This window comes from Platichthys flesus, chromosome 7 (assembly GCF_949316205.1).
Source record: "Platichthys flesus chromosome 7, fPlaFle2.1, whole genome shotgun sequence".
NCBI classification, from domain to species: domain Eukaryota; kingdom Metazoa; phylum Chordata; class Actinopteri; order Pleuronectiformes; family Pleuronectidae; genus Platichthys; species Platichthys flesus.
Genome location: NC_084951.1, coordinates 5,925,248 through 5,949,353, shown reverse-complemented (window position 1 = coordinate 5,949,353; position 24,106 = coordinate 5,925,248). Strand labels below are relative to the sequence as shown.

At 40.2% G+C, this 24,106-nt stretch overlaps 2 protein-coding genes across 5 annotated transcripts in view; both read right to left on the bottom strand.

Annotated features, from left to right (window-relative positions):
* Positions 1-663: 663 nt before the first annotated feature.
* Positions 664-9,738, bottom strand: si:ch211-220i18.4 (SRSF protein kinase 3). 4 transcript variants are annotated; one of them, XM_062390933.1, is made up of 13 exons: positions 9,552-9,738; positions 9,213-9,336; positions 7,629-7,732; positions 6,816-6,924; positions 5,801-5,891; positions 5,528-5,615; positions 5,190-5,296; positions 4,338-4,506; positions 3,902-3,978; positions 3,197-3,304; positions 2,538-2,607; positions 2,269-2,361; positions 664-1,853 (listed from the first exon to the last, which is right to left on the bottom strand). In XM_062390933.1, the coding sequence occupies exons 2-13, from the start codon at positions 9,257-9,259 to the stop codon at positions 1,669-1,671; spliced, it is 1,248 nt and encodes a 415-aa protein (XP_062246917.1). In that variant the 5' UTR covers positions 9,260-9,336; positions 9,552-9,738; the 3' UTR covers positions 664-1,668. The 4 variants fall into 4 exon arrangements, with proteins under 4 accessions (XP_062246917.1, XP_062246918.1, XP_062246916.1 ...); XM_062390934.1 differs by having other exon boundaries at positions 9,213-9,300; XM_062390932.1 differs by having other exon boundaries at positions 9,213-9,351; positions 9,552-9,737.
* Positions 9,739-12,370: 2,632 nt separating this feature from the next.
* Positions 12,371-24,106, bottom strand: part of plxnb1a (plexin b1a) — a 75,566-nt gene continuing 63,830 nt past the window's right edge. Inside the window, exons 29-39 of the mRNA XM_062391756.1 lie at positions 23,824-23,970; positions 23,250-23,424; positions 22,161-22,264; positions 21,928-22,012; positions 21,023-21,195; positions 19,115-19,275; positions 17,811-17,958; positions 17,566-17,630; positions 15,571-15,646; positions 15,355-15,429; positions 12,371-14,648 (exon numbers count right to left, since the gene is read on the bottom strand). Coding sequence (XP_062247740.1) covers positions 14,544-14,648; positions 15,355-15,429; positions 15,571-15,646; positions 17,566-17,630; positions 17,811-17,958; positions 19,115-19,275; positions 21,023-21,195; positions 21,928-22,012; positions 22,161-22,264; positions 23,250-23,424; positions 23,824-23,970 — 1,314 coding nt within the window. The 3' untranslated portion in view covers positions 12,371-14,543. The remainder of the gene's footprint in view (positions 14,649-15,354; positions 15,430-15,570; positions 15,647-17,565; positions 17,631-17,810; positions 17,959-19,114; positions 19,276-21,022; positions 21,196-21,927; positions 22,013-22,160; positions 22,265-23,249; positions 23,425-23,823; positions 23,971-24,106) is intronic.

Sequence of the window (24,106 nt, the reverse complement as noted above, 5' to 3'; positions counted from 1 at the left end):
ATTTTATACCCTTGTGTTTTATATTAAACTAGGCCTAGTGCCATATATAAGCATAGCTACCTTGTTATTGTGCATTCAATACTAAGCTATTCAAATATTACACAGGTTCATATATTCATGTTTTTAATTTAAACATGTGCACGGTACAGGATGGCCATGCCACTACCATTTAGAAACATAAATCTTGCATACAAGACTGAGCTATTAAAGTAATTCACAGATTCATGTTTTAATTTTAAACATACATGTAGAAGAGACAGTGAATCCTCAAGCCATCTATGGATGCCACACACTCCCACATTAGTGAGATGTCGGACCCTGATGGGTAGCACACAACTTATCTAACCTTGGATGGATGGAGGTTGTCAGGCAGAGGGTCATATCAGCCTCACAATATGTCCAATGCATGTTAATGTGTATTTAAACACATTTAAATTTGTGGAAAAAAAATTGGTTAGAAAAAAATAAAAAAATGTAAGAAATATAAAAAATTGTCTAATCAACCAAACATTTCGCGACCCCCCTGCAGTACCTCCGCGGACACCCTCGGGTATACCCCCTAGGGGTCGCGGACCCCTTGTTGAAGACCTCTGGCCTAGACTTTATATTGCTTGCTATTGAAGGCTTATTGGGCATAATGAGTGAACTACTTCAAGAGTTGGCAATGTTTTCCATTAAGTTGTTTTTATTTTTAACGTTGTAGTCAGCACCAGCATTAGAGCTTAAAAATGTCTGCATGGATTGAGTGACCACCTCTCACAACACTGTCATTTCATCCACTGTTTACATGAAACTTTTGTTAAGTGCAGCGTTAAATATTCAAAACAGAGTGAAGGATTCCTCCCCATTGATTACTGGAGCAAGACACACGGAAGATAAAGGTGTTCTGCATAAAAAAAAAATAAGAGGGGGAACAAAACAGACCAGAAAACATTTTGATCTCTTCAGCTTCAGTCAGGTTCAAATATGATCAGGAGTTTTGTTCTTTAAGCAGCAGGAGGCGCCCTTCCACAACATGTTTGATCCTTTATCCCTTTACGGAATATTTAGTGATACTTTATTTTCTAAAAAAAAACATTCTGAGTAAGTATTTATTATGACAGCCTTAGCTTGTACTCGTACAGATTTAAAATCCCTCTAATAAAAATGTTTTCACAAAAAAGTGTTTGATCTGAGTTCATATCAATAAAATAGACTTACAATAGACTTCTACTTGCGCTGCAATTATTCTGTCTTTATCCCTTAAAGCTGTTTATTACACTGTAACAAAGATAAACAATAAATCAAATCATATTAGTGACATTCTTTTATTTGTTTGGTGACATTCAATTTGACTGGATAATAAAGTAGCTGCACTCAAGGTTTGCATCAAATTGGACTCGATGAGGTCTAACAATAAAATTTAGCGACACAAAAAAATATCTAAAAGTATAATGCATAGCAGGGCTTCACTGGAGAGGAGCATCTTAATCCTTATTCCTTAGTATTATTCCTTCCCTGATGCTGAGTAAGGACAACTGAAGGAATTCTAATACCAAAGCAACAAACAAAGTGTCTTCAAAAAATTCAATGGTGGCCTAAAATGATCCAGTTCTTGCTGTTGACAGCATCTGGCTGTGAGGACTATGGATGGGGATGAGGCCCACATGAAGGCCTTCCACTGGCCTATCAGGAGGTCAGCCAGGGGTGGTGAAGGCACTCTGCAGCAGTGGCCCTCTTCTTGGGATGATAATCCAACATCGGAAGAAGGAATTCAGAGAAACCATGGGCCTCCTCCAACCGGAAATGGTATTTTTCCACGAGAACCTCATAAAGGCTCCAGAGCCTCAGCGGACCGACACAACGCAGTTCACCTGGTGGGGAAAAGATTTGGTGTCACCACAAGTACAAATGCACTCAGTTGAGCACAGCCTAGCACATAGTTCCCTGAATATGCAGGAGTTTTTCCCTCAAGATGTATTAATTACTCCCAGAGAAAACAGTGTATTTCTTTTTTTTAAAAGACCATCCTGGATCTGCCCCTTTTTCTGGAGCTGCACCAAATTTCACTTGGTTCTTTCCTGACCCTATACCACATCTTTCTACCAAGATTCATCATAATCCGCCTAGAGTTTTTCTGGTAAGCGTCCTCACAAACAACCCAACAAACAAACAGACAGGGGGGAAAACATGACCTCCCTTGCACAGGTCCTTATAAACTGATTTGCAGTGAAAAAGATAAGTGGAGTCGTACAACCTAACCAGGTCCAAATTAAGTAGGAGTCTCACCTCGGCGCCCGAAGTAATCTGCTGAGTATTTGCCCGATAAAGCAACAGCTGGTGGGATTTTACCCAGGAGCTCCGTGATCTGGGCTATGTGGTCTGAGAAGGACGTAGAGAACAAACACGCGCATGAAAGCTTGCGACACTTAATGCTACACTACACACAAGCATGCACTGCTAAGCAATTACAATGTATCTACAGTGTAATCTTATACAATCCCGTGCCAGAACTTGTCACACTTATGTTAATGTCGGCACACTGTAATAGAGTTTACCTTCCTCCAGGGAAAAGGACTCGCGGGATTTGGGTACAAACAGCGAGTCTCCAGTGACAAACTCAAACGCCTGAGAGAATGCAAGAGAAAACCAACGGTTAAGATGTGTGGCCTTATTAATCATCTATAAGGGGAATGATCTCAACCATGACTGTTGATGATCTCTATCAAAAGATTTAGACTACAGGATGTAGTTAATCCACCACTTTTTTCTTCCATATGAACATTCATGATTCCCAGAGGGTGACTCATAATAAACATGTTGAAACTTTTCTATAAGTTTCTTTTTTCATGCTCATAACATAATAATTCCTGCAGATATTAATACTTTTATTTTGACACCACACCTTGGTCAGTCATTACATTTACTTCACCTTAACTGTTATAAAGCATTGAAACCTAAGAAGCTGGTGTTCTTTTTCAATTAGAAAAGGTGAAATACGGGGTTCTTCAAGGCTCAGTGTTAGGTCCATATTTGTTTACTTTGAAAAATGTAATCTCTCCAAAATATTAGAGCTAATGCTGTTGGTAGATTATGCTAATTTGCTTTCATAAGAAACAAAGAATCAAAGCAAACATTTAAATACTGTATAAAGCTAGAGTTTACTTAATCAGGCTTCATTGTTGTAGAAACAGTCTTTGCATGGTTTTTTCCTCACCATGCAGGCAACACTCCAGATGTCAGCTGGCGGACCATATTCAGCTCCCAGTAAAACCTCTAGTGAACGATACTGTCGTGTCTGGATTTCTTCACAGAAATGTTTGTACTGGGTCAAGAAAGAAAGAAAGATAGAGCAGGAAAAAAAGATAAATTGTGAGATTTCATTTTAATGTGCAACATCTCTGGGTTTCTAGCTTTAAAGAGCATAAGCATATGAAACAGTGTATTTTGAACATATAGGTGAACGCTGTGATGACTGTAATACCACCTAAGTGGAATCAAGGGGCATTGCCTAAATCCACAAGTGTCTTTTTCATTCACTTTTATGTGCTTCACCTTCTCACCAAAAGCAATGAGACTTCTGTAACTTGAGGTTTTTCTGTGCTTTTCTCATTGACAGCTACCTAAAATAATTGCAAAAGTTTCCATCCACCTTTGTTCTGAGAACAGCTTCCAGTTGCAGCCAAAGACAAATCAATGAGAGCAGTGGGAGTGAACCAGAACAGGAAGGTTTAGCTGGATTGATAAAAGCTTGAGGAAGCTGTAGATTTTTCTCATATTTAGGTTATTTGAGAAGGGCCAAAGAGATGGACTCTTCTATTCAACAAACAAACAAACAAAAAAAAACACCCACTATTGTCACTTGGCTAAGGTGATAAATCAAGCTTTACAGTGGCTGTATGTAAAGTATAGAGCTACTGACCACCCAGCAGGAGCTGCCAAGGTCAGCAATCTTCACTTTAATTTCCTTCAAACTGGAAGGGTTCACAGGCTCCTTCTCTGAAAGAAACAATAAATCATATAGTACAACATCTTATTTGTTCCAAGAGGAATGATTTGTGCCACATTCAACTATTAGTTCATCTCTGATATGTCTTTGCTTGGGAACAGGTAAAATTATTCTGAAAACATTCACTTATATCTAACTAATGTATTTTGACTTAACATTTTAAATATATCCAACACCTTAGTGCTACACGCAGCACATATTACGTTCATACCATCACATTGGAATAAACCAACTTTGTAATCTGCTTTGTAAACATATTTGATGAAAACATCGTGCAGCTCAATATTAAAACCAGAGAATATGCTCTTAAAGTCTCCAGCACTTGTAGCAACAACAAAACCAAATGTGCCTGTGGACTTGGACGAAGACTCCTTCCCAGTCAGTGGAGAGGAGGAGATACTGGCCCCTGCTGGTGCGTTTTGGGACTGCCCCTCCAGGCACAGCATGATGTTCTCTGGCTTGATGTCAGTGTGGATGATTTTACACCGGGTGTGCAGGTAGTCCAGGCCTTGCAGGACCTAGTGAAAACACAGAAGGGCTATCATTATGTTTCCTTCTGTAGTTTCATATTAAGTATAGAGACACAACAGTGTTATCAATCTGCTAAGGGCTGCTGAAGACATGAGACCAAGTACAAAACATCCAGTTGGTGATGCTTCCCGGTCAGCTCTCTCTCTCTCGTTGGTGCAATTTTCTTTCTGACTTGATCATTGTAAATATCAAACATGTATGATATTTATGAAAAGAGATCGGGAGGTTTTGCAATTATTGTTTTGTAAACCCCTCACACTTCAGGATATTTGGGCAGATAATCAGCAAAGATTGCTCTCTGGAAAATACCCCTGTCTATGTATGAAAGGGCCAATCTGGTCTAAATTTGCCCCTTTTATCTCCATAACCTAACCCTTGGTAAGAATGCAAATTACTGTATTTTACTAAATATAGTACAATTTATGAAATTTATCTTTGGAATTGGGACTTAATTCTAAATTATGAAAGATATAATCTACTGCAGTTAAGCGGTGCTTCTGCATTTTATTAGATTTACTTGATTTACAAACAAACAACATCCAAAGATAGATCCACTCCTCTTCAGCGAAATGCAGCAACCTCTTGGTATAATTAACGTCCTGCTGCTGCCAATAGGATAATATTTTCATTGTGGATGCTTTCACTTTTGTTAGCAGCTCTTGTACTTTACCTGAGTAAGAATTTGTTTGACCCACAGCCGTGACAGTCCTGGATCCCCAAAACATAGCTGCCAGCATCTGAGATCAGGCCCCAGAAGCTCCAGCACCAGGCACATGTCTAACCAACAGATGTTAAGGTCAGAAATACAAACCAAACCACTGAATGATGTAATACTGTAGTGTAACAGTGAGCAAACATACAGAGACACATGTTTTACTAGATGCATTCACTTAATGCTTGCGTCTACTGTAGACCCACGTCTACTGTACACAAGCACACGCCACCGAGCATTACAGCTCCTCAGCACTCTGTGTCAGGTTTAGAAATGACAGGCTGTAAAAAGGATACGGACCCCGTTGACCCCAGCCAGCTTGAAGTCATCGAGCAGCTGAACTATCCTTGGCCTGGAAGGATGACGGCTCAAAGGGCCACACGCCTGATGACAGAGAGGAGGAGAGAGAGGAAGATGAGGACGCGGTGAAGAAGAATAGGGAGAAATACCCTGAGTAAGATGGTAGGAAAATGAGGAGGAGCATAAGTTGAGTTATTGGCATGAAAGAAAAGCCGGGAGGGAGTTAGGGAGAAAGATGTGATAGAGTGGAGAAACACAAAGTCACTAACACATCGTAGGAGAGCCAGCTCATCCTGCCCCGCCTGGGTGAAGCCTGCTCCGCTCTTCAGCACCTTCACAGCCACGTGTCGACCAAGCCTGCTGACATAGACACCACATCAGAATACAGAACCGTCCACTCTGTTGAATCCAAGAGGAGCTGGGATGTAGAGTCACACAAACATGTTTTACATCTTGATCGCCTTGAAATCTTTCTTGGAAGAAAATTACAATCATTGCAATATACAGGTCAAGTTCAACTCTTTTTCTGTATTTGTGGAAGGGACTGTACACAAATATCAGAGGGTGAAAGGAGGTTAGAAAGGTCAGGGGGTTGTTATGTATGATACAATTGGATACAATACGATACAATATGGTAGGTACAACCTGTTACAATGCCATATGTCACGGTATGATATGATATGATACGGTTTATGATATGTTATCAAGCCTATACAATAGATTAAGATTAAGAAACATTTATTGTCCCACACACATGCACACACAGACGACATGCAAGGGGGGAAATTTGTTTTCTGCTATGACCCATCTGGAGGAAACACAGATCAGTGGGCAGCCATACACGGCGCACCGGGGAGCAGGTGTTAGGGGAGTAAGGTGCCTTGCTCAGTGGCACTTAGACAGTGGGTTGGGGAACAGTATGATACAATATGTTACTATACTGAACAATAGGAGACAATATGATACAATACATGTTACGCTAAGGTTCAATATGACACTTTTTGATATGGTATGACATTATGAGATATGTTATCGATATGATACAATACCATATGTTACACTAAGATGTGATGCAATACGGTATGATGTAATTTTAACTTTTCTTCTTTGTTTTTTATACAAGTTTGCGGAATTAAATAAAACATATGTACCTTTCCCCTCATTAGAGATTTATTTTTCTAAAAAAAAATATACATAAACATAAATATATATATTTTTTGTATTTAACATACAATTGGATACAGCCCCTGTCCGCAGCCCTAAAGGTAAACATAAGAACCTTACCTGTGGTCCAGACACAGCCAGACAGTTGAGAAATAGCCCCAACCAAGCTTAGACACCACCTGATACCTTCTGTTGAGGGTGTCGCCGATCTGGACAGGGTGGTACCCACCTGGGGAGACAAGAGACAGAAATATAATAATAAACCAGGCAGAATTTTTCTGTTCGTCAATATGAGTTTCTTTAATTAGCTTTAACCTTAACCCCAGAGTGTTTCACTATGTGACTGAAAGGTAAAACCTTTTCATATACTCTTTTATTTATTTATTTTTAATTTTTTTTTCTGGGCTTGAAGAGTTGTTTTCTGCCATTACAGCTTCCTTTTAACAGTAACATATCTGTACGGAGTGTTAAATTCAAACCTGCCAGTAGAACACGAAAAAAAATGATGCATGACACACCTGGACCAGCCCCATGTCCTGGAAATTGCGGGAGATCTTGAGGTTGAGTCTCAATTTCTATTAAAATTTAGCATGATATAAGAACGCCTCAGTTTAAAGAAATATGTACCACACTGTGGTTCAAAGTAGTACACATGTATTGTAGTACTACGTTGTAATACAAATTTGCAGCTGACCAAAGACGCTCTTATGATTATGATTATTTATTTTAGCATTGCCATAGCACTACAACTCTTTGGATGCAATGTGACTACAAATGTATATGTCTGACATGTCATGTATGCCGTAGAATGCAGAGGTGTACAGCTGCAGTTGGTTGTAAGGCTTTGTGTAAAGGGTGAAAATGCAGTGATGCTGGCAGCAGCAAGTGAACACATCTGCAGATGATGGAGTGCGCTGAGAGACTCTTCCGTACCATAACAGTATTCTCCGGGGTCCTCGGACTCCAGGCTGTCCTTGGGGTCCAGCTGCTCATGGCATCCAAGGGCTTTGAAACTATTGGATGACCCAGCTTCACTCCTACACACACACACACACGCGCGCAGGCATGTCACATGAAAACCTTGGTTCTAGTCTTTAGTTTAACTGCCTCTACAGCAAGTGCATGTGAGTGTGTGTCAGTGTTGAGTTGCTGGGGGCAGCTGGGAGAGTTGAACTACTTTTAGAGTTTCCCATAGAATAAACCTGCCATGGAAACTTGTCCTGCTGCCTGGACAAGAGCACGCAAGCAGCGTCGGAAGTTGCACTATTTCTGACTCAGCTCTAAATCATTTTGCAGTATGTCCTCTTGCAACCTGATAACTATGCAACCCAGCTGCTTGGATAATGAATGGACTGAGAGAGTTTACACCACGTCATGTCTGAAAATACAGACCGCAGGTCTGATTTCTGTTTGGCTGAAGGGACACACTTGGGAGTTTGACGTTAGGTTACATTTGTTTTCAGATTCACTGTAAGGTCTCTAATATGAAGACTTATCAAGCTCTGAACTACCATATAGGTTACCTCCATGATGCCTAAAATAATACTGGTTCTTTTTGTGCACTTCGCTGTGACCTTGGGGATAAAATAAAAATGTTTCTGAGCATTCTGATGAGATCAAGCAAGAATATAAGGCAGAAAATAACACATTGAATAAGCAAGAAAAACTATCTCCTTCATTTTGTGTCTTGTTCACAGCTGGGGACATTTTGTGCACTCATTCTCTCTTTAGTTTAATAGTTGCTTCAAGCTACTAATTCCTCAAATGCATCTGTCTATCTGTCTATCTGTTTATCTGTTGGTCTTGCTACCCATTCAACTTCACACTTCACATGCCCGGAGAAGTCTAGCAACGATTTGGTATAATTTGGTGGGTGGGCCTTCAGTCTGTGGACCAAGATGAGGATATCTTCCTATACGTCCTCGGATAAACTACAGCAATTTATTTTCAACACATCAGACACGGACAAACAGGACAGGTACTGATCTCTGTCATGACAACACTCTGAATCACTTCCTGGAAGGGAATTTGTGATCAAACTAAAAGGATCTTTGATTTGTTGCAAAGCTTTCCAACAAATTGATTAACAGAGCTTTAAGTAAAAAAAAAGTGAACTTGGGTCTGGTGATTGTGTCGGTTGCTTAATTCACTTCTGAAATTGAAAAAACAAAAATAACAACAGTTCAGTAAATCATTAAACTTGTATAAATCAAACAAATATACAAATATAAAATGTTGACATTGTTGATAAACCAGGAAGGATACACACACAGTTTTATAACTTCACTCTGCACCATAGACTGTTTATAAAGAAACTCAACACAACATCTAGGACACAAACAATAAATAGAGATAGTATATATAACTGTTGAAGAGGACTCACAATGACAAGGAATAATTCTTAAACTGTAGCTTTGGAGCATTAACACAGAACGAGAGAACAGAACATCCCAAACAGGCAGGTTAAGAACCTGCAATAGTTTCGTTAAAAATAGATAAAGGAAGTCTATTACTCACCTTTGCTGCTGAGCAGCTGTATCAGCTGAGTGGGGACTCCTCTGCATGGTGTGTTTCAGCCAACCCAGCAGATACAGTCTGCAGAGAGCTGCTATCGCGTTAAACAGAGGAAGATATGTGTCGTCTGCAGAGATTAAATCTCAAAGTGAGGAGAGAAAAAAATGCAGTAGCAGTAATGTAATGTTATCCACTTGAGAACAGTTGAGCAGGTTAGAGAAATTAGGGGGAGGGTCCGGCACGATCTCTCAGGAGACTGGGAACTGCAGCAGTAGCAGTCAGCAGGATCTAAACATGGAAATCCCCAGCAGCCTCCTAACTGACTGCATGTCAGGCCACTACCTGCTCTGCGGTGTGATTCACTCCTGGTCTGAGTCAACCTGAAGCTCTACTGTTTCCCTCTATCTGGAGTCCTCTTCCTCCACTTCTGCTTCTCACTTACTGTGGGAGAGCCACAGCAGAGAGCAGAGGGGCTGAAGATGACAGGTGTGTCGCGTGAAGCCAAACAGAGCGAGGAGGTGAGGGAGCGACAGCTGCTGAACCTTCCCCCCCCCTGGGGAGTTTGGCCTTTATAGGCCACTGGGATCAGAAACCTGGCTCAGGAATGATCTCAGTCTTACAACACAATATAAAATATCACAACAAAGGTTTTCACGGGCATCTATGATGAGGTGTGAATGTGATTAAATGTATTTATGTGATTAGTATAACCTGAAACCCTTAGTTTACTTCAAGAGCTTCAAAAAGAGTTTAGTGAAATAAAAAATATGTTAGTTCTAAATAAACATCTGCTTTAACCTCCACATGCTTCTATGTGTGTGTTTGTGTGTAGGTGTTTCAGTCAATCTATCAAAATGTATATTTATAGCCCTTGCTCAAGAAACTGCCATTCTTTCCATAGCCAAAACCTCACTGTTGACACTACCTCACTGACATGTTCCACATTCTTTAGATACCAGGCGAGGGGGCAGCTGGGTAATAAAAAAACATGTTTAGATAGATAGAGGGAGGGAGAGAGGGAGGGAGAGAGAGAGAGAGAGAGAGAGAGAGAGAGAGAGAGAGAGAGAGAGCGAGAGAGCGAGAGATAAGGTAATATGTGTGAGTGTGTGTGTTAATCGTGTGAAGGGCAACTCGACCTCACGTGAATAACTGCCCTCTGTCAGATGACATGTTATCACAGGTTCTTATCTGGGCCCTTAAACTCTCCTGGCCTTAGACAACTATATAGATGAAGTGGCATACACTTGGACTGGGGTCATGATGTTTTATATGTATATATACATAGGACAAATGAAACCTACACTGTCAACTTTATTTCAATCAGGAGAGACTTGATTTCCAATTTACAGATTTTATTTTACACACGCACAGCAGAATGTGAATGTTTACAGTCTTTGGCATTTTAGACCCCTGTGAGATGTCATCAGGATTAGAAGGGGCTGGAGCAGAGCGTCGAACAGGAATACCCCCCGGGGTCTAGACACTTGTGGTGGTTTATCAGTCGAATGTTTGTTTGGAATGCACATCTTATGCTCGTTGTCCTATTGGACTCGCTGAGTGTGACATCCTCTGCCCTCAACCCTCACAAGGGTAAGGAAAAACGATGAAAACCTTAACAGGGAAAAATGTAGAAACCTCAGGAAGAGACGCATGCAAGGGATCCCTCTTCCAGGATGGACAGAAGTGCAATGAATGCCACGAGTAATAAGTATATTGTCAGGCAGTTTGTATATTCTTTGTCCACAATCAGCTGCCACCATGATCGGGTGCGGCTATAATCCTTCATCCGTTGACGTGATATGCGATCTGTTGAGGTCAGGATCCAGATGAGGTGATGAATACCCTTCAAGCCAGGAGGAGAATGGGGTGGAGGAGGGGTTTCGCGAGTCGCTGAATGATGGCAGACTGAGGAAGACTGGAGAAGGAAGTTTAGCAGCTGCTGAATGACTGGCTGACAGAGACTGCGCCCGACCTGATTGGATGTTTAGGAACGCCCACAATCAGCTGATCACTATGCAGGTAGGCCCTCCATTGGGGCCCTCCTATATTTAGGAACACCCTTGATCAGCTGATCGTCAGCAGTTTAAGTCTACCTGACTGAACTTATCTATCTTCATATTTATTATCAAGCCAACCTATTCACAAACTACAATTAAGACCTATATGACCATGTAAAAGTGGGCAGGTACAAGGTGCTTCTCCAAAAGTAAATATAAAATATAGATTAGAAAAAATAGTATAAGAAAATGAACGGTAAAATTTAAACGACAAACCAAGAACAAAAGGAGGTAAAGTGACTGATGAACAGCAAAGATAAAACAGTTGCAACTAGAGTAGAATAAGAAGCTATGTAAATTAAGATTTGTACACACACATGCACACACTCCCCCTGACCTTCAGTTTGACCTGTCTGACCCCTGACCCCACACAGACTGAAACCTGACCTGCATTAATTTGCTATGATGCTGCTGCTAATTTCTACACATAGACTCAGCCTGTCCTCGGCTTAACACTTGAACACAATCAGCACTTTTCTCATTAAATTATTGCAGTAGGGTTTATATGTCATAGATCACGCTTCAACCAAAGCACACTCACTGCAAATGACACAACACTAATGCAAATGCCACAAAATGAAAAAGCCAGAACACTAATGGAAAGGCCAGAGCACAACTGCCATAGCCACAACACTAAAGCAAAATTTACTACACAAATGCAAAAGTGCCATAATGGACACAACCACAACGGAAGTAGGTGACAACGGCTGCTGACAATGGCCCAGTGACACAATCAGTTACTTACTGTGGTCAGGTCCTGGATAGGTGATGATTCAAGTGAGCAGTTGTTTATGAAAACCGTGACAAGCCAGTGTTTGAGGTGTCTGGAGCCCCTGTATCATAACACCTCAAACAGAGAGGCATCACAATATGCTCACTGTCTCTCAAATTAACACTACGTATGACTATCAGCTCAGTGTAGCAGCAGAGTAACTTCACACATCTGTTTACACTGGGACCACTTTATTGCATCACATTTAGTTGTTATTAGGTTCATCCTATCAATTAGTCAAAGATCAGCAAAGTCATGATTACTGGGGTGTTACTGGAGTTTGTTACTACAGCACAGAGAAATGGTAAATCATCAGAAGCAAGCACAGCAAACAATCTTGACAATCTTTATTTTTAATGTACAACTTTACAAATCATATTCCTCTTCTGCCTCTAAACTGGATGCAACATATAAAACGTCACTGAAACTTTGATTTGGACTTGACTTGATCGGCAGATAAAAACAAACCATGAGGTCCAAAGATAACTTTTTACTCTTCTTTAAAGAAATAAAAAAGAATGCAGATGTAACATCTGAAAGAGAGGGACATGAAACCATTACTATGTTTTAATATTATTTATCTGTCTGAAAAATGATACACAACATGTGCAATAAAATAAATAGACAATAAATTAAATTGGAAAAAATACAAACTAGGAAAAGTCTTTAATGGCAGAGAAACTGGGAACAGAGGCGCCTTTGTTTATTCGTCACATTGACTGATTTATGGTCTTGAGAGAAAAGTAGCGACTTTATTTTGTGTGGGATTAAAAATTATAGCTTTGCACTGCTAAAATCTGCTCTCACTTCTAATACATGAATACATATTAAAGCTCAAAATAAGGGCACATCTTCTGTTGTCAGTGTGAAATGTTTGTGTGAAAACCAGATATCTTGCAGCAGTTCTGCTCTAACAGACGCTTCCTACATTGACTTAACTAAAACCCAGACCGTTACACCGATGGCTCTTGGTCACAATTACAAACTAAATATACATGTGGAGCTGGATCAGCTGCAAAACAGACGAGTGACCACGAGGAGGAGCTGACCGCTCACTGGAGTCAGCGCTGCATGAATAAACGTAAATCCAAAGTTACAACGTATGATAGACAGTAACAAAACATGTTGTCATGAAATATGAAAAAGATCAGTCCAAACTTAAATTGGACATGGCAACTGAAAAGCAGCTACTATAAAACACATGTATACGAAATAACTGTAAACTTATGTTGTTAAATTCAATGTTATTTTCCCACAGTAACCTTCGGGATTAATGATTCATCGGTAAGAAAATCATATTTTCCCGCGCTTCTCCTGATGCCGTATTTTTTCTACTGTTGTAGGAGTATGTCTGACACAATACTTTAAGTGGCAGAGAAAGAATAAATAAACAATGTGGAGTCAATTTCTTTGTGCATTATTATTTATCTGTGCATTTATCTCGTAATAAGTCAGGCTTGGTCTTTTGTGGGTGATAAGATCCCTCGTTTTTCACGTTTATGGTGGGAAATGAATGGTTTTGTCAGCATGTTGTTAAAGTTAAAGGTTGCATGGTTTCCTTCAGGACGGATCAGTTCATGAGTGAAGAATGAGCAGCTCAGCCAAACTGTCTCAGGTCAAACATATAAAAAAAACTTTCATCAATAAGGAGAAGATTCACAATAGCAGTAGGTCAGCGTGAGAAGAAAGCTAGATGTAGCAGGTCCTCACAATAAATTCAACTCTGGTTTTCAGTTTAGACTTTACAAGGCCAGATCTGTTAATAACAGTAACTAGTGACAAGATTAAAAACTACGTGTATTCTGGAAAACACTTCCACGAAGCAACAAACTGTCCAACAACAGCTGAGTGACCTCACAGAGTAAGACTTGGTAGAATGATTTAAGGAAGCTAAAAGCAGAAAAAAAAAGGCTTTCTGACAGTGTCATTATCTGTTTCATCCATTGTTTAAGACTTGTTGACGTAACGTGGTAGAAGTTCCACAGTTAAGTTAAAGTTCGACTCCTTATTTCCCTTCTCCTCCTCGTTTCCGGGTTTTCACCTCCAGCCCATCCGCAGCGTCCGTTCCTCAGCTCTAAAATAAAAACCCTGTTGTGAACATGTTCGCCATGATTCATGGAGTCAAAGGAAGAGGGGAAAGATCTCAGTTGATATCCGTCCCTCTTAAGTTTAAAGTCATTGTGTGAAATCCTTACGAGGAGAGGTGTCAAAGTTCAGAGGAAGTTTCTGTTTCCATGAGCTTCAGTTCCCATTTTGTCCTTTTTTTCTCTTCACAGCTGTGCTTTTTAATAACTCGCTTGGAAATGTGTCGGGAGTAATAAACATGGCCGGCGTCAGTGATCCTCTTCAGATAATTTCTCACTTCACATACAGTCAGTACGTCAGAAATGACAGCAGAGTCACAAAATGTGCCCTCAATGTCTTCTTCTATCTTTTTCTCTCCAGGAGACAGAACGTTTTTTCACCACTGTCCTCTCCTCAAGGTTATAGGAAGATTCCATCGAATCACAAGTCGGTGACTTTGTTTTCTACAGCGGCAGCGACCTGCTGCAGCCTGTAGCCAAGCTGCATCTTCTGAGCCGTGGGGTCCTCTTCTAGCGCTGTGATGATCTGACAGGAGGGAGGAGAAGGTGGATGAAACGCTGAGCATTTTTAGATTTCAAAGTAATAGTGTGTAACTATCTCAATGGAGGTAACCCTTTGCGTCACTGTGGAAGTGAAGGGCTGAGGGGATTTAAGGGACATCTATAAACCTGTTCGAAACCCCCTCTTTTGGAAAGCCAATCAGAGCTAGGTGACTCTTAACTTAGTCTGACAGGCTCGTTAAAATACACCCCAGCACATTCACCAAACTGAGGGTCAAAGCCTTTTTTTCTCTTATAACGTTCAACGTGAAAATGATGATGTAAGAGCTCAACAGCATTTTTTTTTACTATTATTCTTGGTATAGTAAGGCTGTCGTCTCCTGCTTGACTGGTCATTATTATAATTACCACTTAATGTTTACTCAGAGAATGCTCCAAACTAATTGTCACCACGTCAAACTTGTTGGGAGGCTCAATTTTGTTTATATGGCATCAAGTGTGAACTTGTGCAAACGACTGACCAATCAACACAGCACATCATTTAATGTCAGCAGGCAGGCTAACTTGCAAATACCAGCCCTTTATGTTTTGTTATCATTCATTAAGGCTCAAATAGTGACATATTTAACAAATGACTGTATATCTTCTGCAATATCAGCATTAAATGATTGTTTCATGTAGACTAAAGTAAAATGCTCTCTAAACCCGTCCAGCAGCCATTTTGTACTCACTTGATCATAGTATTTGTTGATGTACTTATACAGCTCGTGTAAAGCCACCAGGGAGTTGACCTCAGCAGCGTAATTCTGTTTTGGGGATGTAAAAACAAGAGGTGAAGAAATATGTTGTGGTAGGTAACCAGATGGAGAGATCCACAAAATGAAATGATTTGTGTGTGTTCAAAAATGTATTCTTATAAAAGAGGAAAAGAGGAGTGAGAAACATACATGGGAGAGTTCTGCTAGAGCGGAGTTCATCTCCTGGTCACTGGCAGAGATGGTCTGACGTATGTCTGCGTAATACCTGGAGAGAGAGAGAGCGAGGGAGGGAGAGAGGGAAAGGGAAAGGGAAAGAGAGAGAGAGAGAGAGAGAGAGAGAGAGAGAGAAAAAGCAGGGATGAAGTTCATGTAATTATTGTTGAAAAGATTACAACAAAATAACACTTTCTCTACTTGTATTCTTCTTTAACATTGGTGGGAAGTAACAAAGTTCAAATACTTTGTTACAGGATGTAAGTAAATTTGTTAGGGGTATGTACTCAAGTATGGACTTTTGAAAACTTTCCTACTGTTAAGCTCAACATTTTACCACAAATATTTGGACTCAACCTCCTTACATTTTCAAAACATACTCGTTACTTTGGTTTTAATTTATCTGAGAGGAGTTATCTGTTTTGCATCATTGAGCACGACCCTCCTAACATCATGATTTCAACAGAAATGGAAAAGAACACCAGAATGAGCTGTAGAGGAGCGGCTCACTCTCAGTGGATTCTTCACTACAAGCAATAGATAACATCGCACATTCAAATTTCTTATTCTCAGTAGAAAATATTCATCAGAGTAGCAGTTTTTCTGTTGAAATGAGGTGCTGATAATAAAACAGACCATTGATAAGGAAATATATGAGGTTAATATTTCATGTACAGATATAAAGCTGCCCTGGACTGAGCAACAGGCCAATGACAGAAGTTTATTTTAACTTACTTTGAGGACACCTCTACATCAAGTTGAGAAGGTCGACTAGTGGAGGTCAAAGTCAATATTTTAAGTTACTTTTGAGGATGTTAATCAGTCAGTGACATCGCCTATCATGTTTACCATCCCCAAACCTCCATGTTAGCAGACTGGACATGGGCCAAACTAAAAAGACAAACTACTCATCACATAACATTTTCTCATCGATGATTTCTGTATTTTAGGTTCTTCTTATCATACTGATACATTTTGAGAAGTTTATCATTCCAGTAAGTTTGGTTTCAGCCAGTTATTTGATGCTGTGAAGAAACGTGAAACTTCAGGCCTGACAGCTGGGACCACACACGTTTGGTCGACATCACTATCACTACAGTGCAGACTCTGGCTGCACAAACGTAAGAAGTTGAAGATGGCAGCACCCATATTTTGGATATATACATATATATATTTATATAAACATTTTTAAAAGGGGAAAAACTTATTCCCCCGCACCACAGGGCACAAATCAAAGCATTACTAGGTTAATTGGGTAGATCCGCTCCTCTAGTCATTCAGCAGCTGAAACCACAAAGTAATATTGGACTCCTTGATACCAAGGACACAAGCAGTGGACAACTCCAAGTAAACAAGACCAAGGAACGTGATAATCCAGGTGCTTACTGATAATTCCCATTTTTGGGATATTTTAGCAAAATGTTTGTACAATGACAGGAAGTAGAGACGTCTCTTCCAAATTTATATACAGTCTTATTGGAAAAGGTGTTAAGTTAAAAAAAAAAATCTACTAATAATTTATGGCTTTAAGCAAAAACAATTGTTAGGTCAGGCACCAGATGTTTATTTATTGTTCCAAGATATAAAGTGCGTAGGATTTTATTCACCACTTTGGATCCCTTTATCCCCTTCCATGCATTGGTCTGATGGAAAAGACGTGTGAAGGCTTTTTATGTTATGAGTCACCTAAATGGCTTTTAAAATGCACACATTCCTTACATTGAAGATCTTGTGTAGCGATGCCTCAACACTGGTGTAATCTTCAGCATTTAATGTGCAGCAGACAGCAGTAAGTGCAGCAGTCTGTTCTTAGACCATCCATGCATGGGAGCCTCGCAGGCTTAGTCTACACTCTGTCTGGCACCGACAGATTGTCTTAGGCCCTGCGCTCGTTCCCTCCTTCCTCCTCCCCCTCCCTGGTGTTGTTTTATGCCTGAGGTCAGCGGGGCGCACTGGCTGCTGTACTCTTACCTCTCCACCATCTGTTTGTAGCGCGGGATGTCTCTGGCATACAGCAACTTGTTGATGGGAGAGTCCTGTGGGAGGGAGATGAAGGGAGAAATGTCTATTACATAGAACATGCAATCTAATTAATTCGTACATTTCAATTTGTATTATTAAACAATAGTAGTTACCAGATGTAATAGCAGATCCCCAGTGTTCCCAGTGAACAGTATTCTATATATATTGACAGTGTTTTGGCTTGGTCAACTCACCCGCCCCAGTTTGTGGTCGGCGATGGTGCAAGAGTCCATGAAGGTTTGGGCAATGACGGACAGCACAGCATCCACATGGTCTGAAGTCTGCACATCAAAGATAAACTGTGGGTTCTTAAGGATGTTGATCCAGAAACGCAGAGGTAAACTGTTTGGACAGACAGGAAAGAGGGTGCACGTATAAGTAGTCATTCCAGCCAAAACATACTATTACATATATTAAGACAAAAATGAAGAATGTGGCGCATCTTGTTCTTATACTTTAGTGTAGGTTTAAAAAAATTAAATAATTAATACTTCATCTTCTGGCTCATCAGCAGTCTGAAGATTATGCAGGAAACCGTCTATTCCACAGAAAGAGCCATAAGACTAGTAAATTGCCTCTTTATTGGAGGAGGGAATGTTTGGTCGTGGCCGACTGCCAAGCTGTGGTTGGGTTATATCTGTGTAGTATTCAAACAGAAGCTGCATCCTTGAAGACCGATTGTGTCACAGTGCTACAACTAGACTGTACTATTTAAAACGCTTTCTTTAATTATGCCAGACAAATATTCAGGATCCTTATCAGCACAATCTATCCCAGGTTTCAGTGGCTTCAGTGACAAATGATTTTTCCAAGAGGAACTGATGCCGGCAAGCAACAAGACGTTCATTGCTTGAGTATCACGCCTCAATTTCTGGGCGTTTCTGACTTAAAAGTTGCTAGGCAATAGCGATGAGGGCAAAACAAGCTGTTGACGGTGATCACAGAAAGCCTCCGTAGACCACACAGTCACATTTCGGTTTGGCTACACAGGCCATGATGGCTGCTCTGAAGGATGCAGATCCTGAATTGAGACACAGCTAATCAACATTTTTTATCCAGAAGGTACAAACCAAACTATAGCGAGCATGGGTCCTCTTCTTCCTGACCTCTGCCCATTTCTTAATTTTATTTTCCAGTGTTCTTGTATTACTCTAGTATTTCTCATTTAATCTGGACTTTATTCTTGCAATTTTGGCCCTAATACTGCATCGTATGATAGATCCAGGATCCCCTGATATGTAAAAATACATAACATATTACATACATTCTATAATATACCTGGTCTCAAATGAAACAGTGGTACGAACCTTGTGTTTATATATTCCAACTGTTGTCCATATGTTCAGTGTGAGTCAGATGTTCTTTAACCTTTGGGTGAAATTACCCTTGTGTGTGTTTATAACATTTGTCATACAGCAGAAGTCTGCCAGTGTCCCCTTCCTCTCGTACCTTCCTTACTTATGGCAGCCCGCTGCTGCTGCTGCTGCGGGCCGTTTACCTGTTGGTTTTCCAGATGTGGATGGTCTCGGGGTCCGTTATGTTGTGCTGCAGCGCCTGCTCATCCAGCAAGTCGAAAAAGTATTTGACAGCTAGAGGTACGGGACGACTGGTGCTGAGGATCGCAGTGAATAAATCATCCACAAACTTCTGCAGCGTTCCCTGAGACATAGCAGAGTGAACAAAGAGATAAACAAAATGTGAAACCAAGATCAGGTGGTTTCTTTGAAGGAGCACTCTGCTGATTTTACACATGACAATTAGTTAGTTAGTTAGTTTTCTGTGGCTCTGGAGGAACTTTGTCATGTTACCCTGAGGATGTCATCAACGTTCAAAGTTTATATAGTGGATTGTGGTCTGGGTTTTAGAAATATGGGTATTTTCCGAGCAGGGTGTAATAATTGACACTGTCCAACTGCATTATGGGAAATATGAATTTAGTGTTTTTTTAGCTTAACCTGACACCAGACACTGAAATTAGTATATCTTTGTCATTCATCTCACATTATTTGTGTACAATACATATTTCTTCTTAGACCACTGTAATCCACACAATAAAAGTTTGCAAGAAAAGTCTAAAAGATATTCATGCAATATATTAGGCCAAAAGATACAGGAAATTAAAGATTAATACCAAATATGTTGTAAATCATGTGTCTTCTATGAAAAAGAAGAGCAATACACGTAGATGATAAAGTCACATATGTCAACTTGGAATGAAACAACAGTTGAGAGCTTTTTGGTGAGAAGGTCAGACATTGGTGTCGATGAGCTGTAAACAAAAACGTAATTTCTGCAGCAGAATTTAAATGTGGTGTCCTGTCTGCTGCACCACCCCTAACCTGAATTTTGAAAATAAAAACATCATTCAAAACTCTATTCTAAAGATGTATGGAATGCTGCACACGCTGCACGTTGAATTTCAACCCTGCACCGTGCATTTCTCCATCACATGCAAATATAACTCCCAGCATCCTGCACACTACAGCAGGGCCTTTGAGGCCTGCTGTAGTGTGCAGGACTAGTCAGGTCAATTTTGATGATATTCCAATTGTTTGGCTCCACTAATCTCATGTGTTGAGACATTTCACCCCAGCCAATATAGAAGGAAAGGCTGTATACATTTGCAAATACTGTGTAAAGACCTATGTTAAGAATGACACAAAGATGCAGAACTATATAGTCAAGTGCCCAAAGTTTCCTCAGGTCTCAAATCAGCCAATGACAAAACAAAATTTTTATATTTATGTCTGTATATGACAAGGTAAATGCAGTTAGTATAAATTACCCACAAAATGTCCAGTTAACTCCTGTTTATACCCGTATATTCCCCGTATATTCCCATATATTCCTGTATATTCCCGTATATTCCCGTATATTCCCATATATTCCCTTTAATTTCCATGGCAAGTTTCCAACTTTGAATATTCCCGGATTTTTGCAACCGTAGTTGTGAGTGTGACTGATCCTCCTAAAGCCTTCTTAATATGTTGAAGGCAAACTCAGGAGAAAGTCCGGCCCCCGTTGTCTGGACATTTTCCAGAGTTCATTCTGAAAACGGCTAGTTTCATACGTAAACTGAAAACACTGGTGCGGCCTATCTACAGTAAGATGGAAACTTAACATTAGTGGTGAGTATAGTGCAAAATCAGAGTCATACTTTTGGAAAACCAATAGTAAAAGTTTTTTAATGTCCTGTTAATAATGTTGTGGGTAATCTATCTTATTATCTGAATACATGAAAAGGACTTTAAAACATTGTCATTTGTGCTGCTGATTCACATCATTATATATATGTGTTGTTTTCATTGTATTAGAAGAATGTTACCATCAACCATGTATGTTATATTAAGATATGAAACATCTCTTCAAATGGAGTGATTGATACCATTCAAATCATCTCGGTTACCTTCATGGAGAGCAGTCGTGTGAGGTAGATCTCGGGGATGGCCTTGGCTCTCTCCCCGCCCCTCTCCCTCACACTTCCTCTCCTGTGCTTGGGCAGCTCGGACTCCTCGTTGGCTTTCACTAGATGCCAGAGCCTCACTCCTCCATCCTCCCCGTCATCCAGCATAGGGGTCTCTGGCAGGACGACAGACAAATTAGTGTATTTTTCTCGGCTCGTTGAATGTACACACAGGCTGAGTGTAAAAAATAAAAAAACTGAGGTATTTTTTAAGCAGTGTGATGTGGTTGTATATTTACTTCTATCATTTTTAAAATAAGAAAAAAATCAATCATGTCTAAAAAGGAGAAGGGAGAAGTGAATCCATATGGAGTCCTATCCCTTGCATGAAACTGAGGTTGTTTGTTTCAACATGCAAACATAAATTCTCAGTTTTATAAAAAGCAGATTTCAGCTCTGCTTTTTCTAACTGACTCTCATCCGTACTTCATGTGTGAGCACAGTCAAACAGCGACCTCCTCTGGCTGTTCAGACTATGTTCAGCTGATCACCAGCTCATCCCACATGATACAAGATGCTTGCAAGAAGATCTGCACTGATCAACATTCACTCATCCAGTTGACAGGACAAATCTGTTTCTAACGCATGAAAGAGAAGAGGCTGTGATTGGTGTGAAGAGCTTGAAAACACATCTACACGTCCTCACTATCTCTCATGTTGGAACCCTTCCTTCAGAAAAGAAAGAGAAAATACTTTCGATTTTCTCTAGAGTTTCCCTTTAAAAGGTGAAGGATAAATAAGAGTGCATGCTTGAATATTACATCATAAGGTAAAATAACATCTGTGATTGTCTGAAACAGAATAATATTTTTGTGTGTACAACTCATAAAAAAAAGCATGAAACGTACTTTCTCCAGGCATGTAGTCATGGCTGTCGTGGAGGTGATGTTTGGTGTTTCTGGGGACGAGGGCGACCGTGGCTCCATCAGGGACCTGCGTTACACAGCATTGTATCACTACTTTCCCACAGCAGGAAAAACTGAAGCACCACTTCACAGACACTTTTAACAGCTTAATCCTGCACTTGAATGGAGGAAGCGCGTGTGTGTGTATTTTTTGTGTTTCTGTGACTTGCTCTGACCTTGTAGTGTTGCAGAGTATTGAGGCGCTTCCACGAGCCTTGCACTACAGACGTCAGGTCCTCGTCAGAGAGGATTAGGTGACCTGCAACACCTGCACGCCACTCTGGAGGGACACAAATGTTGATGCAACGTCAAGTAGTGTGCATTTCTTTGCAGATTCTGTTTGTGCTTGTAGTATATGACATATGTTGCTCCAGATGCCACAAGACCTCATCAGACATTTTAACTTTTAATCAAATTTAGATATTCAGGTGCACATGGAAAGGTCTGTTAATTTGATTAAAAGATGTAACGATGTTTGCGTCCCAACAGAAATGTATTTCCTGCAGTTTAATGAGTTTCCTCAGCAAGTAACACTGCATAAATATTCTATGCTTGAATATTCAGGACCAAACTTGAAACCAGTCCACACTCTAATGTGATAAACTACCCTGTGTGATCTAGTGCTCACATATTTAACCTTTTGATACACAAGCTATGCAAACCCCTTCTAAGGCACAACATGGGTCAAAAGTGACCCGTATTGACCTACGATGTTATTTCATGCACGGCTGAGTGTTACTTTTTAAAAAAAAAATATGTCATCATTTAATATTCAAAGTATATTCATTAAACATCTTGTTTTTGATTACCAAAAATCATTATTTTCATTTAATCTTCTTCAATTTATGAACTAAAATGTATTTTGTATTTTTACATCAAGTTTACACACATGGGTCAGTAATGACCCGATGGAGTTTTAATTGTAAATATCTTTGCAATAAATTTATTTCATTATTCAGAATTCCAGGAATAACTCAATTAACTTGTTTTCGATCATCACAAATTCTTATTTTCATTTGTCCTTTTCTACTTTTTTAATAAAAATAAGTTTTGCATCACTACACTTCTAAGGTAGCCTGGATGCCAGACGAATTTAGCCCCGCCCACAACATTCACATTCTGACTAGAATTGTGAGTCTGATGAATTTGATAGGAACCTTTGATTAGTAAATGTTTGTAGTTAGCAACATGTTTACTGTGGACAACTTTTCACATGCCACACTTGTCAGAACTACTATCAAAGGGTTAAAATAAAGTGGACTTACCGAGATGTAACGAGTCAACGTGTGGCCTCTGGGAGAAGGAGGTTCCCTTCCAGGCCTGCTCCAGGAGCTTCTCCTTCACTTGGGTGATGGTGTCACAGTCCAGGACTTTGGCAGGTACCGTCTGGGTGAGGGTGCCTCCGCTGACAGCTGCAGCTGGCATCACGACATTAAGCGTCTGGACAGATACACAAGGGGGTTAGTGATAAAGAGGCTGCACTGTGATGCACACGCCGTGGTGCAGAGTGTCCAGCTGTGTGAACGTGTCCATGGACTGAATTAACCTTGTCAGCTTAATCTAGACTTTTCAAAATGTAGGATGACCATTGCATGCATTACAAATAAATTGTATTTTAACCATTTCTGGAAACAAGTCAAATTATTTCGAGATTGACAAACAGCTAGACAGATGGACGGAGAGATGTATAGATAGAATAAACATGGGGAAATTGTTTAAAATATACAATGGATTACCTTGATTGTATGCTTATGGCTATTAATCAGTTTCTAACAAACCAAACAGGATACATGGACTCCTCGCCCCAACACTGACACTTGTTAACATGTGTGTACTAACCAGTGTGCGGTACTCCACGTCCTCTCGTAGCAGCCGGTTGTCGTTCAGTGTGTACTTGGCTTTTCCCGTCACAGCGTCCACAGGTCCCTTGTCCACCTGGTGCTTTATCGCTCTAAACAGCATGTAGAACGACTCCCCTGCTGATTCCTGGTCAAGCAGAAAAATGCAAGGTCAACAATGTCCTAACACAACAAAAGTTTACATTTTGGGTAGATGGGTGGATGCAAAAAAAAAAGAAAAAGCATGAAAAAGTCAGTAGATAAATAATTTTAATGTCTTATAT

Coding starts and splice junctions, on each gene's coding strand:
- si:ch211-220i18.4 (XM_062390933.1), bottom strand. CDS start 9,259: ATGCAGAGGAGTCCCCACTCAGCTGATACAGCTGCTCAGCAGCAAAG. Junction 6,925..7,628: donor CCCCGGAGAATACTGTTATG/GTACGGAAGAGT, acceptor TTGTCTCCCCAG/GTGGGTACCACCCTGTCCAG. Junction 4,507..5,189: donor TCAAACAAATTCTTACTCAG/GTAAAGTACAAG, acceptor TGTTTTCACTAG/GTCCTGCAAGGCCTGGACTA.